At 37.2% G+C, this 20640-nt stretch overlaps 1 protein-coding gene across 4 annotated transcripts in view; it reads right to left on the bottom strand.

The window, feature by feature from the left end:
* Positions 1-5642: 5642 nt before the first annotated feature.
* RBBP8 (RB binding protein 8, endonuclease) overlaps positions 5643-20640 on the bottom strand; it is a 40966-nt gene continuing 25968 nt past the window's right edge. For all 4 annotated transcript variants that reach the window (XM_084509688.1, XM_084509687.1, XM_084509686.1 and 1 more), the window contains 11 exons: positions 19989-20086; positions 19207-19334; positions 17593-18478; positions 17380-17506; positions 16184-16284; positions 15038-15149; positions 13904-14074; positions 13227-13296; positions 12060-12156; positions 8237-8378; positions 5643-5981 (listed from right to left, as the gene is read on the bottom strand). In XM_084509688.1, the coding sequence (XP_084365814.1) occupies positions 5884-5981; positions 8237-8378; positions 12060-12156; positions 13227-13296; positions 13904-14074; positions 15038-15149; positions 16184-16284; positions 17380-17506; positions 17593-18478; positions 19207-19334; positions 19989-20086 (2030 nt within the window). In that variant the 3' untranslated portion in view covers positions 5643-5883. The remainder of the gene's footprint in view (positions 5982-8236; positions 8379-12059; positions 12157-13226; positions 13297-13903; positions 14075-15037; positions 15150-16183; positions 16285-17379; positions 17507-17592; positions 18479-19206; positions 19335-19988; positions 20087-20640) is intronic.

Genomic DNA, 20640 nt, shown 5'->3' with positions numbered 1-20640 from the left:
ACAGGCACATAAAGCTCTTTTCTTTTCAGTCATTATATTATTTTTTAAAGCCTTCTCCCTGTGAAACCATTGGCTAAGTATAGACAATATGAGGTAAGGTGTTAATTCACTGAATTCGTTCAAAATAGATATTCAAGTCGGTGCTGAATTTCAAGCATAAAAATTATATACATGAATCAAAGATTTAACTAGTTTCTATTCCTCATTTTAAGGTCATTTATAAGAACATCGAGGATGCTCTACGTAAACTACTCAGAAATAACAAGAAAAGGGCAAACTTCTGTATTTCCAAGACGTGGTTAGAACAATGCTTATTCTTGCACTGTAGTCGAAATATGTTTTTTCACCACCACATGAAAACTCTGATTAGCCTCTTTCACGGCCATTTTTTGGCTTTGGAATGCCAACAAAAGCCTTCCAAGGGCAACCAGTCTCCAGCTGTCCTTCTCACGGCTCCTGCCGGGCAGGGTTATCTCCCGTAACTGTTGATGGCTCCCACCTGGGAGTCTGGGGGCTCTGCCACCACCGTTCTTGCACCTAAATGGCCACGTGCCTGGCCACCGGCACATCCTGAAGATATTATTAAGAGGAGAGGCAAGCCTTCTGTACTAAGAAGTCGGAGAAAGAAGGCAATTGTAACCCAGGAAGAATCTCGTATTAATGGGACCCTCAGGGGAACATTTGTCCATATTTATAGCACCCATTGTTTTAACCCTGATGGTCCGAACGCATTGCGTATTTTTATGCCACATCCTCGTTTTCAGTCACAGCACCCACCAAACCGTGAAGCTCAACCCAAGCAGTGCTGACACATCATTTTGTGACCAGTACCATAATTCACAGGACAACACTGTTCATGTTGTCTGCAGCACATCATTTTCCATGGGCTGGACGCGTACAGGAACACAACCTGACCTCCAAGGCTGCACGCAAAGCACTGGCTAGAGAAAGAGGAGGAATTCTGGGGAAAATGCTTTACATTTTTGGCTTTATCCAATTAAATTGTTCCACCTGGGCATGAAGCAGTCCTGGTCCATCTTGCACTGAGTGGATCTTTGGGCTTACCTCTGCATTGTCTCACTCCTTCCCTTGGCTGTTCATACTCATGCACAGAAAACACCCCTGTAAATGTTATGCTCATACTGCGGTAGGACAAGACAGTGAATCACTTCAGACCGAGCAGTCTTCCTGCACTTACACATGGAAGGGAAAGTTATTGTTAGTTCTTTCTCCCAAATTTTCCCCAGCTGAGCCATTTAAACTCAGCAAAGCCCTTCTTTCTTTGAGCATCGGGGCTGATGAGATCAAATTGACTTCAGCGGTCTTCCTAAAAAGAAGAGCCCACTGATACCCCAGGATGCATCAACAGGAAGAACCGCACCAACCTCTTCTCCCTCTGCTCTTCCTCCACCTGTATTTTGCTCTCTTATGCATTTTTTTTTGGACAGGATTCCTCATTAATCTGCAGACAGACGCTGTCTTCCTCCTGCTTCATTAGGGCTAAGCCATTCATCCTTTCCATTTGAGAGCAGCAAAGTTCAAAAGCACAACTAATTAAAAGCAACTAATGACTGGGATGGCCTTGCAGGCAATGAAAGGAACCATTTGCCTGGGGACATTTTAACAATGCCTGACTTCTGTGCTCCAAGCAGCCCAAAAAACAGTTTATGATCAAAAGCTAATTTTTTTGGGGCTATCTCTTTGTGGATCAGGCAGATAGCGTTTCGGATGCACTGAAGTCAGCTGTTTGCTATCTTCATGGTTTTGGGAATGGCCTTAGGCACTGGCTTGGAAACTGGACCACTATCGGGCCCGTGGAAGTGTCTTAACATCACCAATGTGAAATAGATGCTAGCAACTACTAATAACACAGGGGCGATGCTCTGCTCCAGTAGTACAGAAGAAACTGCTGGAAATACCAAGTGCTACCTTGGATCTAAGTTGAGAGAAGCTGACATTCAGAAACCACTTCAACCTATTCCAATGGGGTCGGTTTTGACATCAAATGGATGGGTTTTTAGATGGGTTTTTAGCTCCCTGAGGATTGTTACTATGCCAGACTCGTATCAACAGGCAGGTGGTACAGGTACGACCCAAGAGGCACTGCTATTCCAAGGTTCCCAGCTGGGTACCGATACCTGGATACACCTGAAGACAATCCCAACCCCCTTTTTCTTCCATTTCCTCTGGGCGAAAAATATGCATTATTACAAGAGCATGATAAAAAACATAGGTAAGCTATAATTAGAAAATAATACTAGAATTTACTGCAAATAGAAAACTGTAACTGAATTTCTAACATTTGTCAAATTTAGTTATCATTTTTGGTACACAGAACTTGCTCAGACTTCTGTTATTTCTTTAGGAAACTCTTCTTTGAAAGGGAAACCATGGTGTATCTCAGTTGTTGTTTCTATTTTTACTTCTAGGTGATTTTTTAATTATCTGATCTCATTAAGATGAAACTTGGTCTCAACAGTAAACATTTTTTTCCTGGCATTATTGCAGATGGACTAGAGATTAAATTTTTAAGGCAACTGAGCTCTTAAAACGTTGGTTAGCTAGAGTGGAAAGGGCAGTTCTTATTCTTCTACATGTAAAAGCAGTTCCTTACTGTCCTCTAGTGGAGTAGCACTATCCTCACGAACAACAATGGACTTTCAAAAAAAGAAAAGTATTGATAAAATATTCATTTCACTGTATGTTGTTCACTCTTCTGTACCCAAAACCTCCGCAAGCTGCCTTTTGTATTTCAGTTGAAATACTAGCGACCTTCGAAGTAAGTACAAGGTACTATCAAATGGCAGAGCCTAAATAATGGATCATTTCTGCAAGCTTTACATCTGTGGATCTGTGGATACAGGGGATATGATGTGTATTTAGCCATGTAACTCTGAAGTATAGCTCAGGAGGCAGACACAGACCAAAAGATGGGGTACAGCACATTTTCAAGGGGAAATGGCATCTCTAGTAAATACTCTGTGGAATTTTGGCAGTATCCTAAGTGTAACATGAACCTAAGTGCAGCTATACTGAGGGGCACATACGGAGACAGATACTTCCCCTAGGATACTCTCCCTGTTTCCTGTAACCCAGACTTCAGGAATGCCTGAGGCAGCAGAAGTATCTTTAACACATTCCATCCTTGATGACTTTTTTCCACTTTATATTCTCTTTTTAACCTGCCCAGACTTTCTGTATCCATAATATCCTGCAGTGGTTCCATAGCCTAATCCAAAATTCAGCTGGATATGTAGAGAAATGCTCCCTTCTGCTTGCAATTGAGCCTGCTACCTGATGCCCCTGATGAGCAACTCTTCCTGTTTACAGATTCCACGCTTCAGGACTTCATTGGCATCTGTCATAGCCCTTGTTATGTATTTCCTGTTCAGATTAAGTCTTACCTTCTGCTTTGCAAAGCATGCCCTCGCCCTTGTTTTTCTATATTCCAGTTCTACTGCTGTCCTCTTTCACAGCAAATAATTTAGTCGACTTTCTACTTTGCCTTTCTTTCCTTCTCAAAACACTTGGGCTGAATGCAAGAGGTCCTAGAAGAACTCTTATAACCTCCTCCTTCTAAAGGTGCATCAAACCTTCACAAACAGGTATAATCTATGAGGTAACTTCTTTTATACCTGCTGTGAGCAGAACTCTGTTTTGACACCTTCAAAGAGACAAAGACAGGTCAACTCTTTGCACATTTATCCATAGCTCTGCAAATCCTGCTCATCATATTTTTTCAATTAGCTCACTGTTTCCAATGAACCATAAAACTACTCATGCTGCATCTCCACTGATCTCCTCAGAGTCTTTAAAAATCTGGTGGCAGAACAGTCACTCTGTACTCCTCGAAGAGCAAAGCTGTTTTTACGCTACAAATTCCATGCTATAGCTAAGGGGTCAGCAGTTTCCTCGCTTTTGAGTCCACGGGAGTACTCCCCAGTGCCGCCAACTTGCTGACACTCACTTCAGTGATGTTTTCTGCCACTTCACTTTACAACAGCTCCTCTTACCTTTTCTGCAAAGAAAGTTCCTTAAGCACTTCTGTAATGAACATCGGTCAAAATAAAAAGAACATCACTGCAAAGAAAAAGAATCCAGCTTTGTCATCTTATCCTTTAAACGTTCATATTACAGTGTGACCATTTACTGACTCACTGTAAACTTCACTCTGTCTGACAATTACTTATAAATATTGTTTTAAAGAAGAAACTTTTCATACAGCCAATTTTACAATGAATTTTAGGATTTGCTTTGTTATTATAAGTCTCCACTTTTGTTGCGGACATAACTTCTTTTGCATGGATTCTTTGACCAACTGCTCCAAGAAATGAATACTGCTTACAGTTTTGTAAACATCTGCTGCCAGCACGTGTTAGTAAACATAGAAATGACTAATGATTTTCATTGTTATTTGGCTTTCTGCCTTTGCTACACAATAGGACATTCCTGTGTGATGCTAAGGCAACAAATCAATCAATCAGGCAGGTAGGATGGTGACAGTGCCTGCGGATACACTAGACTATTTTTCTGCAAGGCCTACGTCATCAACCTAAGAGGGTTCTGTGCTTCTTCTTCGTGCAGCCTAGATTTTCTTTTATTTTTGTCTTTTTAGGGATATGCCATAACCTCTCCACCAGCAGAACCTACAGCCACTCCTGTAATAACTGCATGAGGAATTACATGGTCCCATCCATCAAATATTTAAATACATTTTTTTATAAACACACAAACAAACATCTAAATAAACTAAATATACGAGTAAGAAGATATATTTATATATACACACACTATTTATAGTATATATGTATACAAATAAATGTATCTTCACTTCATACGACTATATAAAATCTATCTATACTTTCTATTCTTGTATTTCGGTATAAGGAATATAAATATTTGCTTATTTTATGATCTCATTTTAAAAAAGTATTCTCTTTGTTTGAGCCTATCCTTGGTTGCATACTGCTTGCACATTTTATTCTTCTCTGTCCTAGAACACTACTTTATTCCTAAGTATCATATAGTGATCTTTGGCCTGTGTAAAAGCATTACACCTTGCCTCTGTGATACCGTATGTTCTTACCCTCCCATAAAACACATCTACAGAATCCTTCATAATCTAGTGAACAGCAATCATCATTGCCTAGGAGAACTCTGGGCATGGCTGTCATCCAAATTTAAAAGTAACAATCCTTATCTTCTTATCAGTAAAGCATAGAACTGAGTACAAGCAGATGCAAATTAAAAAGAGAAAAATTGGATACTCCAATTTAAACAATGTAGAAACATGGTGCTATACATCTTGCCCCAACATTTTAAGAAAAACGCTTAGACTGTATGGATTTCTATACTTCCAAACTATTAACAGTAGATACCTTTCATATTTAATCCAGTTTTATTACAAGTAGATAAAACTATTATTGCAATAAGAAAAAGGTTATATAAAAAAATCCAGTGCAAAATGAAAGCACCCTACGAAATCTGCATTTCTGTTCCCATTGAGAGGCGTTTAAGACCTTGCAAGAACAACTGTGATCTCGGTGACTTCAAAGAAGTTACTTAATAACACAAAGATCAGACAGGATTTGCTGAAGTTGTAACCGTTGACTTCAAAGAAAAAAAAAAAAAAAGGAGACTTGTTGTTTGACAGGTGCAAAAATTAATACAAAATGTATTAACACAATATGAAACAAACTTACATTAAATAGTTTTGTTTCCCGGTACATACTTCAGATTTTCAAATGAATTTTATAAAATTTACATATTTAATGAAATGATTTATCGTTGTGGAAAACACAGTTCTCTATTTCAAGTTTATATTAACTATAAATATCTAAGGACAGGAAAGATGCTCTTCCAGTTGCCCTACTTGCCCATCATTTATGTCTTCTGCTCTTTGGCTTTCGGAGAGAACATGACCGCATAAGGTTGCCGCCTTTTCGGACGTTGACAGGGAGCAAGATCCTCTTTAATATATCCTTAGAAGAATAAGAACAAAAATGAGGCAATCAATACAATATAACAACATGCATAGCTTCAGTTTCATTGTTTGTTTACCCTGAAAAAAAGCTGATTATGCCTCCCCCTACCCTCTCTCGTAACTGGTTCTCACTTGAGAGAAAGTCGGAGATCCCAGGGTGCAGTATCATTAATGAAAACACTCAACTGCTTCCTGGTAGATGGCTGCACGGTAATGCAATACCAACAGGTAAGACTGAAGAGAAGAATGGAGGCTATAAACTGTTCATCTAAGTGCAAAACCACATTTTTAATTTTCTTCTGAAAAAGATTTTATATAATGTAAGAGTAACAAGTATATTGGTACTGCAAATTCAGTTGGCAAAAACAAACAAAAAACACTTAAAAATGTATTCCCTAGTCACAAAGACGAAACTTTAGGCACATGCATTTCGTGGGTCTGAAGGGTACGTGTGTCTGTTTTGAGAGCATTCTTTTTTATTAGACTTGTCAATCTGGAAGAAGCCAAGCAGTAACCTACAGATCAAACACCCTTTGAACAGCTCTCTGATAAGGGAAGCGTATAGGAAATTTCTGTAACATGCTCGACTTCGCTAACACTGACAGTAAGCAGACACTTTATGCAGATCAGTTACAGCATCTGGCTTTTGTCAAGCCCTTACTGTTTATCAGCAATAGCATCCGTTGAAGCGAGAGGAGTAGATTCTGACTTCATAGTTGGAAAATACTTTCTTTACGACCCTCAGTTATTTTAAAAAATCCAATTGGTTCAAGATACCACTAAGACACAGAAAAAACACCCTACATCCCCCCCTACTTCTGAGTGACAACTGTAATTGTTCGGTAGCCTCTCTAGCGTCCTCGCTGCACTCTTGTACAACATGTTTTTTACGAAGAAAGGGCAGATGTAAAGTCTGCCTTTAATATGCTGTCGAGGACCATTAACAACTAAACAGCTCTTATCCTAGCAGAACAAGAAGATTGCTCAGAAGCTCATTTTAACAAGCATGCAAGCAGATTCCAAATGGGTAGTAAAAGACAATTTCCCTAACACGGTACCTCGATTGCCTGATGTTATAAATGGACACGGCTTCGCATTTAGACCAGCTTCCTCACTGGCTGCAACAGGTACAAGGCAACCAAGATCGGAAGGACTACGATTTGTTCATCTTAAAAAACAGTGATCGAGAACCAAAGAAGGCTCTACAATGAAAATTCTATCTCATTACCTGAGGCAAAAGAGGAACGGACAAGCCACAGCCAAGCCCTGCCTAGCTGGACACAGAGGGAGGAGAGAGACAAGGCACAAAGGAAGCGGTGATTCAGCAGTGTTCCTGCTGGACTGATGGATTCACTCTCCCATATGTGATACCAGAAAAAGATTTATGGGCGAGGGGAAACTTTCCTGAAGCCTAACCACGCCCAAGGAAACTTAATGGCCTGCCAATTTGGTAACTCTTAACCCTTCACATTGGCAACATTTTCCTTCACCTGACCTGAAACTGTTAAGAGAATGGGTGAAGATAAGTGAAGATTAATGTTTCGCAACCAGTATGAATAACATAGCTCACAGACAGTTCCTACAGGACTCCGTATCTCAGGTTTCCACCACTTCTGAAGAAACGTACATATAGTACAGTACAAATTCACCATGTTTTAAAGCCATTAGTGAAAACTAATTTTTATACCAAACTCCAGGGTTTAAAAAAAATATTTAGGAAAGAACAATTTCCCTTGAGAAGTTTAAAAAAAAAAAAAAGTTAAAAAAACACAAAAAACAGCTTTTGATTTTCATTAATAACCAGGATATATGCATCTAATCACATCTGACCCTCAACTTTTCAGTTTTCATTTTGTGCTAAGGAGCTGTCAAGATACAGAGGAAGGAGATCAGTGGTGCTGCCTGTCTCTCCTCACTAAGTTCAGCCTTTGCCTCTGAAAATGTTGACCCTGTTCTTGCTTTGCTTCAAAGACAAGTAGAGCTTTAGTTCAAGTTCCATAACAATTCCAATTATTTCTGCCTTCTCTATCTAGGTTCTGAGAAAGTTTCTCTATGTTCCCTTCTTCCTAGTAGTAAAGGTGCTGCTAAACAGGGACAATATTCTTTCAAAATTATGGTTGCTGGTAAGGAAACAGAGCTCAGAAAGACTGGGTGAGAAAGGCTGCTGTATGAGCTAGAGACAAATCCAGAAAACCATTTAAAAAAAAAAAAATCAGCATTAAGAGTGCTTTATAAGCCATTTTTCACACTAACCTCTTTCCACACAAGTTTGGGTGGAAGGAAATCCAACCTCCCAGAAATTTTCAGGTGTGTTTGGAGGAATGTAGCGAAATCTGTGTCTTGAACAGGCAGCTAGTTTCTTCTCTCTCTCTTCTTCTGGAATGTCTGCATAATACTGTGGGTTAGAAAAAGAAAAATCCAAGTTAACACATTTATACATACACAGCAACTGCTTTACATAATGACACGGTCAATCATTGTTCATCAACACAGTTACCTAAAAATAAGGGTGAGGATAGCCAAGAGTAAAGATTTGTTATCCCCATGACAAACATCTGGCCATTATCCTAAAAGTTTACAGAATTTTCAGGTTAAGCATAACCTTACAGTGGCATGTTTGTTAACTTCATTTAACATACCACAGGTACAAGGTTTTGCAGTGTGTATAGTTGCTTATGTCAACAGTTTGACTGACTGATTTTGTGGAGCTGTGACACAGGTGTTGAATTAGATAGGAATTCTCTAATAAAGTTTCAGTTTACAGTTTCAAATAAAACAGAACAATGAAATACAATGCTAAAAATTCACGCTGCAAGATTATTTGCAGTATCTAAACTTACCGAGCTTATAACAAATCAAAATGCTTCCTGCTTTATTATCCTCAAGTTAGGTGTGCATAAAGAGCCAGTTTAATGTACGGTGATGGACCTCTGGGACTCCAGAAGCTACCTGGACATTCTCTAGAGCATGCAGTAAATTGACTAGCTACTTCTCCCCCAAACACCCCATTTCTTTTTTTAAAAAAAACTGTGTCAGCAGAAAAGAGGAAAAAGTATATATGCCACCCTCCAAGTTTCTTTGCTGTGTGTTCCCTTAAGTAGCATCTTGAAAAAACAGATTTTTTTGGTGCAGTTTTTTAGCTTAGGATTTTAGTTTAGTATCTCCTAAAAGAGCAACCTGACACTTAGATATCACAGGGTACCGTTGTATTTTCAAAGCCGAAAGCATTGTTTGGTTCAAGTGGCAAGCCAACACTCAGTCTGGATTGCACAAGAAACCTGGCCCTCATAGAAGTGGTGAAACGATTCCACCAAAGTGATAACGTTATGATTCAAAAAATGCAGAATTAAAACCTCATTCAGTCAGCTGGAAAGCGATCTAGAGTGGGAAACAGGAAAGGAACAGAATTTCTGTCAACAGAGATTACTTCCTGTCTCCACCTACTGGTAGTATTTCAGAAAAACCTATTTGGAATAGGAAAAACAACAGGAATTTATTAGTGTACTTTACTAACAGATAGCAGGTAAAGTAAAAAATATTATTTTGTGGAGAAGAGCTTTTTATTCCTGAGATGTAAATATTGAAGATCATGTAGATAAGAGAGCAACCACAGGTCTGAAAATGCCAGTGACTACTGTACAAACCAGGAAAAGTAGCCTTGGTTCATCTTAGGATTCTATAGTCTGTGGGAATTGCAGCTTTTCCCCCAGTATCCGTTCAGATTTCTCGCCCTTCTACAAGAAGAGTGACACCAGAACATATTCTGCTCTAATAGCCCTCATTAGTACAGGAAGCTGATCAGGAAACCCACGTGTTACTAGAAGACAGCTTACTAAAAATCTGCAGTGTACTGCATTGGGAAGGGGAGGAGTTAAAAGTTTATGATTACAAGGGAATATTTGTGGATCGAACAATGAAAAATACAGCAGAGTTTTTGAGGAAAAGAAAATGAGAAAAACACAATCAAGCTAAGTGTGCATTCAAAATAAATTTGAAAGCAATTTTTTTTTTTTTTTACTTTAGTTTGTATTGGGGTTGGCAAAGAATGAAAGTTACATATATGTCTGCTCTACAGAAAAGTCTGCTGTTTTCTAGATTGAGATCACTATTCACAGCATCTGCAGTCATCACAGAACATTTAAGCTAGGTTTTTCTACATGTGCGAAGTCTCATCCTGCAGTACCTTCACCATGGAAGAGTTCTTTACAGAGCTCCACCTTTATTTGCAGTCTCAAAAAGAGAGCAAATCCTTCAAACGCTAGTCACTGGTTTAGTAGGTATTTACTCATTTGTGTAATCTACATTTATATAAAAACATCTGACTCATTCTCCTGCTTAAAAGTGTAGCTAGACTTAATCACACTTACCAATGTCACTTTTACAAGCAGCGACTCCTCCATACAATTTTTCTCTGATATCATCACAAAGTCATCATAACAAGGCAAGACATCGTATCACATGTTTTATGCTGCGAAGCGAATGAGATGCTTCCACCACGTGTTGTGATGAGGATTTAAAGGACTTAAGTAACTCTTTGCCAAGGCACAAAGAGAAGTGAAATCTCTCATATCAGCTCAGAAGGACAGGTAATCCCTCCCACTCTCACACTGCTTGTAGCACAGGGCCAAAACAATTTACTGATTTTTACCCACTCCCTAAACATTTCCTTAGACTTCACACACTTCTCAAAACCTTATCACTAATAAGCCTAGACTTTTAAAGCATCATTTACGCTTCGTCTAACACTCCTTTTTTTCACAGGCATTTAATTCCAAGGTAGTTTTATTATGGAGCAGTGATATAGCCAAGCATTACGCATGTTCTAAGACGTGCATCTTGAATGGCCTAGACTAAAAAAATATTTTCTGAAGTTTAAAGTAGCAACCTAATATTGTAAAAATCAAAGCTCTTACTGTTTGCAAAGTCACCATTCTAATTAAGATGCCAGGAAGTAACAAGACCTGGATAGACTGATCTATAGCTTACAGAAACAGGAAATTGAAACAGTTAACAGGTGTCTCTAAGCCCCCAAAATAGGCTAAAGTTGTTATTGTTGTTTTGTGGGTTTTTATTTTTTCCCCATCCCTTCAGCATCCCAGAATCCTGTTTTCTTTCAAACTTTCTAAATTAAACACCTTTTTTTTTTTTTCTCCTGAAAATGGTATTTATAAGTCGACTGTAAAACTTTATTTTTATTCAAAGAGTTTTACCAAAGATATTTTTCAGGAACGTATTTTTGTCCAAAATGCACTCCAATAAATTTCTTCAGCTAAGTAAATACAACTATAAAGTGAACAGCAGGAGAATCTATGAAAAATGTTGGTTCCATACAGGTGTGGAAATTATATGAAAAGACTCCGGGTATAAGTCACACTTGCAGCATGTTTACTTATTACGTCATTGCCTAATTAACTCCAGCCTGAAAGTCTACTGTAACCAAATACATTACCAAATAACCTTACTATACATGGAACTGTGTCAATATTTTATCTTTATACAAAGTATCTGAAAGCAGTTCAGTAATTTTAAAGGAAGGGAAAACTTACGAATGGAAAACCCTAAAATCTCACACTTTTTCCCTGCAGAGGCAAATATTTATTATTTTTTTTTTTAAAACATTTGTATGTATATTTACATTGGCACCTATGCTGGTTTAACTATCTGAAAACACAGACCCCTCAGAAAACAAGGAACAAAACAGAAATCAAGACACATGTATAACAGGAAACAGAACATACTTATTCCAGTACCTGTGAATTTCAGTAGATTTTGTTGAACTACAGAAACTTAAAATCATTCTTTGACTAGCTAATGTATCTTTTAGTAACAAAAACTGGTTCAACAGTATGGAACTATACTGTGAGAAGTTTCTAGCTTCATACAGGCATTAAAAAAGTTATATGCAGTTGCTACAGTTAAAAAAAAAAAACAACAAAACAACTTGATAAACAGCTTTGGTGGACAATTTTTTGCTCACCTATGCACTAAAAATGACAACCAGACTCATAATTTCAATAGCACTTCCTAACTTAGATAGCAGAAGAGCTGGAAGACCAAAATTCAGAGCAGTACTTACTATTTCACATTCCTTACAAGTATGGCCAGGCAGTTTTCTTCTTTCTTCTTTCTTACGAATAACCTCAATATGAGGAAAATCTAACATAGTATTCTTTCTGAAAAGCAAAAATATTTTCATAAGATTGTACATTCATTTCCTCTGTACGTCTGAGGAATTCCCCCCCCCCTTTATTTTTTTTTTACAGTACAATAATGGATCGTTTCAAGAATGTATAGTTTCAAGAAAAGAAAAATCACAAAATATCTACAAAACACAAACTTACTACACTTCATATATTAATAACATTTTTGTAAGGAAAACAAACCAAAGGTTTTTAAAATATACTATGATCCTTAACATACCCCCAGATGTGTCTCAGATTTTTATGGCTTTTCATAATATGAAAGTAAGTAACTTGATCTAAATTACTCAAAAAATACATCTGAAGAAGAATACGTATTTTGTCTGGGACAAAGAAGTTCTTACTCTGATTTCTGAAGGAGGAATATATTGTCTGGTTCAAGCACTGAACAGATTTACTTTTTTTTTTTTTAGCCAGTGTGCTCTTTTTCAAAACCAGAACACATTAAACAAATCTTCCTCTGCAAAGAAAACATGCTGAGGTGTTAAAAAAAAAAAAAGAAAAAGCAAAGCCAATAACTACTTAACTGAAGGCCATAATATCATTATGAAATGAGGATTCAGACTACCAATGATGATTAGGCAGAAAGGCAACAGAGGAAGCACTACGAGGTACAGTTGCTTACAATTCCTCATTTATTGCCTAGAGGAAGGGGAAGAAAATGCCAGAGATAAGGAAGTTTTTATTTGTACAAGCAACCCCTAGCCTCTTTGATGATAAAGTCGTGCATGGCTACTTGCCTGTAAGAAACTGCATGGAGTACAAAATGCTTCATTCAACAGGGTTATAAAAAGCAGAAATACTATTCCTTTCATTTCAGCAATTAGGATAGAAATGCCTCTCAATGTGTTCAGTCGTATCCCCCCCTTCATCTTTTATCTAATTTATTGTGTTTTACCTGTGCATCTTCAGCTGCTAGTAAGCTACATACAAAGAGCTTTGTTTTATGGAAGAACAAGTTCTCTATAGGGAGGAAATGAAGAGCCTTAAAACGCCTGCATTAAACAACCTACTTTTATTTCTATTTTTATTAGGCAAATTACCTTTCATCACTTTTGAAATATGGCTCCACAAAAGCTTTCTGTTTGGCTTTATCTTGTTTATCCTCATGTTCTGTAAATATATATGAAGAAAAAAAAAATTACACATCACATAAGGTTAACAGACTGCCTAGAGAAATGTCTGCAAAATGATAAGCTGGAAATTATTAAGAACTATAAAAATGCCATGAGCACGCTGCTCTGAGGCAGCAGATTCAAAGAAAAAGTAGAAATAATAGAATTGAACCAGTGATCAAAAAGCATTAGTGGAAGAGAAGGAAAAGAGCAATGGACAAGCAAAGAAGATGAGCAGAATAGCAAAGGAAAGGTTGCTTAAAATACAGAATATTGAGAAATCTCAGTGTAGGCAAGGGAACAAAGGAAGCAAGCAATTACAATCATAATTTACAGCCAAAAACTGGTGATTCCTTTAAAAGTCACCTCACCATACAGCTTCTATGTCAACTTCCATTACATCTCCCATATTTGTGTGCATGCAACGTAAACCAACCAACAAAATAATTTTCAGGTTGGTTTGTCATGCCATTACAATTCATGAACTCACAAAAAAGGAACTGAGAGTTTAAGTGGCATATTTGTTCCCACAGAACAAAGCCTGACTTCAAATCAACTCTCGCAGTTTGATCAGTCTAACAAAGACAAAAAAAATTATATCCCACTCTTTAGTTTCTTGCTTGCTACTGTTATTCCTTTATCCTGCTCTTCTTCATGAAGAGTTTCTTTTTCATCACATGCAGAAGGACCATCTTCTGGTAAGCATGATTCATATTCTTCATCATTCGTCCGATCAAACATTTCTGTTATGGTATCATTCATTTTTTTTTCTCCTCCTATTATAAAAAAAAAAACACAACAACATAACGAACATCCACATCAGTCTCTCAAAAATTTAAGAACGCATATTTTGACTGAATGGATATCAAGAATTAGCATCCAACTCCAGGAATGATTAACTTAACAATACTGATACATCTATTCTTTCTGCAACCTTTCCATGAATCTTTTAAATGTGTACAAAACTCAAATTTTTTCATGAAGATATCTTGATTCCACTTCTAAACCTTGATTAATTGTTGAATCTCTTTCATATACCTTTAACCTTAGAAATACATAGATGAGATTGTTGTTGTTGTAATTCCGGCTTAAGCCAAGCAGAAGGAAATACTTTCTTTAGTTAGGAAATAAACTACATAAATGTGATCAAGCTGCAATGGCTTAAAATAGAAACAAACAAAGAAAAAAAAAAAAAGAAAACCCACCCCAAAAAACAACAATCCAAAACACTGTGGCCCCGCCATGAAAAAATCCACAACCACTGTTGAAAGTCACTGCCCTGCAGCCATGATTCACAACTTACCATATACTAAATGTGATATAAATACACCTGGACTTATTTTAAATGCACTAGTTCCACTTGTATACTATTAAAAATGAAACTGGTCTTAGAAATTGGTCACAGAAATCCTGATCTGATTCCATGGCAAACTTTCCAAGCTCTTAGTTGTAAGCATGTTCGTTACAGGTCAGAACATGGAAAGTATTTAACGTCTTAAACAATATAAAAGCACGGTACTAGCTTTGTCTCAGAACAAACCTTATTTACACAAGGTAAGTTAAAACAAACAGACACCATTGATTCTATTAGGAAACAGACTTATCTTTGTGAACTGAAAAATAAATACGTGTCTTTTACTGTAAACCACTTCCTATAATCTAACCACACATGGGGAAAAATATCCTTTATTCTTTACTGCTTCACAAGAAGTGAACCAAAGAAGAAAAAAAAGTCTTACTTGGACTGCTTTCCTGGTTTTGCTCTTGATTTTTCATTTTTATTAGTACACTATCACTAACATACGTATAATCCATATCAACTTCTCCTCCAATTCTTGACTGAGAACCATCCTGAATAAAAAAATAACGAAACAAGATAATTGGACTCAGAAGCAACTGGTACAGTCATTATCATTGCTATGTATATAAAATCCTTTCATAACTGTTACTGAAAACTTTTGGACACTGTGGTATTTTTTTTCCTGCAGTAATGTATTTAAGATAAAGATGTAAAATAATAATAAGAGAATAACTTGTTTTGAAGTTGAAATGGGAAGTATACATTGGGTGAATAACATTATTTGATAGACAATGAATTCCTTAAAGTTTTTATGTTAAAATTCTACAAGGAAAAAAATAAGTAGCAACGAAACACTGACAAATTTCAAAATAGTCGATTCGAAACTCTTTGATAGCTCTCAAGCTAGACAAAGCAAACAAAGTTCAGGAAAATTCTTAGTGAACCCATTAATTCTAATAACCAACGTGCCCCCAAATCAAAGAAGGATAGTAGTCGTGATCTGTACATCTTCCATTAGCTTGAAGACATGTCACCAGGAATGCTTTCAATGGAAAAATTATGAGATTTAGAATATTTTTTGTCTTAACATAAACACCTAAATACTCTTCAGACAATCAATTTCGTACTGAATACCACATGGCAAAGTTTATCAAGTACAAGACGGCTGAAATGTTTTAGGATAACTATACTGTACTATGCATAAACAAACGTTTTAGGAGTGCAAACAAATCTCAAAGGAGCAAAGGATTTTTGTTAGCAAGTGGTTTTGGACTACCCAGAATAAAGCTCATGATATTACAGAATCCCAGAATGGCTGAGGTTGGAAGGGACCCATCTGCAGAGATGCCTTCCAGCAGGTCAGCCTCAAGCCTGTACAGGACAGGGGGTAATTCCTCCCTAGGTGCAGGGCCCTGCACTTGCCTTTGTTGAACTTCATGGGGTTCCTCACTGCACAACTCTTCAGGTCCCTCTGAATGGCCCCACAGCATCAGCTACTCTTCCCTGTTTTGTGTCATCATTACTTCTAGAGGCTTTTTTTTCCAATATTATGGAACATGCTGACTTGGTGCAAGAGATAGTTTACCTTTGTATCAATCACAGTAACGTCCATTTTGTACTGCGAAAGGTCAGCTCCCGGGTCTATGCTCCACTGAAGGTTTTCTAAGGAAGTTTTATCTTTCAGGTCTGGACACAGAATATGACAAAAAAGACAAATTATTAGAATTAAACTCTGGAAACAGCGTCTGATAGTGTCTAAAACACAAGTTGGCTTTATCTTCATCGATTCATCTTTGGTTTTAGGGACCGATTTTTCTCAAATAATAAACATACTCATTTGGTATAAATAATTTTATCTGAAGATTCAGAAATAGATCTTAAGTTTTTTGTCATATTGAGGGAGGACACCATACCTTTGTGTTTGTATGTTGTATGTAATATTTAACAAATACTCTTGCAGGTAAAATCTCTGTACTGTGCAAATCAAGTGATATTAAAATTGGATAGAGAACATTAGATCAGTAAGACCACGGAAATTAAGTCTTAGACCACAAGTGTAGAGAAGTGTCTGGAACAATGGTTCCAGAGCTGGCTCCTCCTGATTTGTGAACCAGAGGTCTAGATTACAAGAAACATGACAATACCAACTGCTTAAAGATTTTTAAGCTTATAATGCAAGTATTTCTACATAAAATATGCAGCATAACATTTTAGCTAAGGAGTACTGAGACAATCCCAGTTATAAAAATACAAATTTTAGGACTGGGATCACTTAAGGGAAAGAACATAACTTCTAAAGCAAGTATCTGTCAGAAATCTGTTCATCACTAAAGGCACTAATAGGTCATTGGGAATCTTGAAAGACATGGTGGCTCATTATTATACTTAAGAACAGTTTTCAAACATTTGATGTAGGCAGTTTAAACTCAAACTTCCTGAGATTTAATTTCAGTATGTTATTGACATGCTTCAGTAAGACACTGTGTGCAGCAATAACAACACTAAATAACTGAGGAAAAAAAGGTTTCCTAACTTGTTGAGTTTACAGCTGAATCCCTATGATATATTCATTATGCAGGGGAGGAAGAAGAAAAACTTTATGAAGTACAGGAAATTATGATACAGGTTGAAATGCTGAAGGTGCTTGAGAAGTGCTGAATAGAATGAGACTGAACTGAGGAAGTTATTAACGTGGGAGGAAAGAAGATACAAAGAACTGTATTCAGCCACAGCATAGGTTGGCGAGGTTAGGGAATAAAAGGAACATTTTCATTAAGTTACCTTGTTCGTTTTGCAGTGCTTTGTTTTTTGATAGTCTACAAGGGTTTGGTTGAAGCACAGATGCTGGTTCAGACTCTCCATGTCCTGTTCTTGCTTTCTTTCTGTTTGGTACATGGCCACTGGGAACCTAACAACATATTGCAATTTCACTGTTTCCCAAAACTTAAAAACACCATTTCAAAGGAGAAGGAAAAAAACGTCAGAAAAATATACCTTTACATCATCAAAAAGTTGCTCTGTGTCTACAGTACTCGGCAGCGGTGCAATTTTGAAGGGAGGGATTTCTTCTTTCATTTGGATCTGGTTTTTCTTATCTGGAAATGTTTTTCCCAGCATTGCCTCTTGTACGTAGGGTTCCTCTCGTAAGTCTCTGCCAAACGAAGAGCTCTCATTGTTGGCATTCTGAACAGAGGGTGGACCCTCAGGAAGGGGCTTCCTTAGCTGTGAAAAAACATCATGCAGAGTCACCTGTTTCAGTCTGTTTTTACAGGTCTCTTCACTCCCTTGTTTTTTCTCTTGACAACGAACTGCAGAGAAGCGATCAGACAGATCCAAGGGCTTATCAACCGTGTGTTCCCCATTAACATGCTGAATATCTGATTGAAAGGGTACAGAGTTCTCTTTGTTGAAAGATGTTTTTTCACAGCTAAATGCATGCTCGTCTTCAACTTTCTTTCTCTTAGCACACCTGCCTTCTTGCTGCTTCTGGTGTATGAGAAGGAAATCACTCTTGATCACCTCATTTTTAACTGCACAAGTGTTTCCAGCACAAGTTACAGCCTCATTAGTATTCTTTTTCACAACCATTTGCCTGTTGATAGAGGCCTGGCTGATAACTGAGCTGATTTCAGTTCCAAGATTCAGTGGCGCAACAAAAGCAACATCTTCAGATTTTGATCTGCTTTTATGAGATCTAGAACTGGAAGGATTGTTGAAGAGGTTGGTTTTGACATTAGGCTTCAATCCTGAATCTAAAATACAAGGGGTATGACATGTACTTGAGTTGTTCTTCATGTTGCTAGAAGCTCCAAAAACAGGAGAAGCTACCTGAGAATCCCAGTCAACATGTGGTGGAGTATTCTGAGATGCATCTAAAAAACTGAATACAGTGAGACATTAAATAATTTTCTGGTGTATGCAGGGGGTTGGGGGAAGAAAGAGGGACATAAAAAAACTATACATTTCCTATCAATGTTCTGCACTAAAGCTGTTAAGAGTATTAACTGAAATTAGTAACTAGCATTAACTGAAAACAGAAGGAAAAAGAAAAAGGGAAATTTTTGGTCTAGGAAGTAAATATTGTTGCACTTAATGATGTAAAAGGCAAGTAAAAACAGACCTCGTCCTTCATTTTAGCACAGTGAGAAATTCTATTCCACATTCAGCTGAGAACCAAGGACAGAATTAAGTCTACCCAGGAATCTCTCCTGTCAAAAGGCTGCCTACCTTCCAATGCAGTGAAATGGAGGAAAGTGGGAATGGCTGTGAAAGCAGTCTATCTAGGCTCTTGTACAGATCTTATAACCATGACAACAGATTCTCAAAGCTTCTGCAAGTGAAGGAAAAATCTGCAAGGTATTTTTTTTAAATACTTTTTTTACTTGTGAACAATAAAACAAAAGAAATAATTCAGGGAGCGACTGCGTACATAGAAAGCCTGTATCAGAAGTTTGAGAGCAAAGTCCACAGTTTTGTATTTTATCAGTTCCAAATTACAACTTATTTACTTGAAAGAAACCCATATAATATGAAAATACTTAGTTCTGTGTCTGTAGCTTGAAAGCAAACTGCTGTTTAGAACAATATTATTAATGAGTGGAAACACACCCTAAACTGTTGTCATCATTTCTTGATTCAGAAGCTGGATGTTGTCTTGAGTCTTCAGACTGCATGCTCTCTGGAGCTTGGTTCACAACAGTACTAGTGCGGGGAGAATTCAGTACAGACTGGGACTCCTTGTGAGTGGTGAAGAAAAACAAAGAACAGAAGCGTGAGAAGTTATTTGAGTTAGAATTTACAGGTATGCTAGGTTTGTACATAAATATCCCTAAGTCCCATTCAAACAGAACTATTTGAAACTTTGAAAAATTAACAAATGAAAAGATAAAATTTCTTTAAAAGCCACTGGTGAAAGTTTTCTGGAAATTCAAAAGTTCACTTATGCAAATGTGCACACAAAGACATTTTGTCTAAGAAAAAAATTGTCTGTATACCATCATCTTCACTGTACTTACCAAGCAAAAATTATTAAACAATCTCACCCAAGTCACCAGCCTCATCACCAAGTAAACTTTTTTAGTGTGTTAGACTTCATTGCTGCACTGAGCCTGGCAGACCCAAGGATTTACTCCACCGTCCTTGTCAAATTTAAAAGATGTGTACATGGCAGGAACCATGAGCCTCCCATTTCCCTAGCTGCCAGACAGGTGAGCGCAGTTACATCTGCTCTTGCTACAGAAATTCTTAAGTAAGCAAAAGCAAACTAGAGTGAACTTACTGGAAACTTTGAATACTTTTTGCAGAATTTTAATGCAAAAGAGAAAACAAAGTGTTTTCAAACAACTGGCAATAGAAGTTGATTACATGAGAAATTTGGGAATATTACTTACAGATTCATCCTGAACAGCAAGTCCAATTGTTTCTGCAACAACTGCAGCCAAGTTAAAAGATGGCTTTGGAACAGGATAGCCTCCCATCCTTGATTTACCTTTATAAGTAGAGAGAAGCTCATGTAATGAGTTAAATACAAGTTATACGATCTTATTCCACTTACACAGGCGGTATAAACTCAGAACTAAAAAGATCACAAATTAAAATCTGATCATTATGGAAATAGTTTGACCTGTATTAGATAAAATCGTACCTGGATGCGGTGAGTGGAGCAGAGGGGTAAAAAATAGAATTTATGCCGAGGGCAAACTGCTGCATTTTTAAGGAGAAATGTACTTCCTATTTGGGTGTGGTACCCCAAAATTAAAATACAAAAGACAATTTTATGTAGAGGTTACATTTCAAATTCACAGTCCAGGGCAGGAGCAGTATGAGAGCAGCATGTAGAATACTAAAACTGAATATTTATAGTAAAATGACTGTGCAGTGTATTTCCAAGGTGACACTTATTATTATTCTTATTTTCTTAATAAAAACACAAAAGAGATGAATTTCCATTCTTTCAGGGGTTTAACATTATTCAGTTTACTTAACTGGGGTGAAGTAATAATACAATATGAAATTACAGCAATTAGAGTATGACAACCCTGA

Source organism: Aythya ferina (assembly GCF_964211825.1).
Source record: "Aythya ferina genome assembly, chromosome: 2".
Taxonomy (NCBI): domain Eukaryota; kingdom Metazoa; phylum Chordata; class Aves; order Anseriformes; family Anatidae; genus Aythya; species Aythya ferina.
This window is presented reverse-complemented; position numbering and strand designations above follow the sequence as displayed.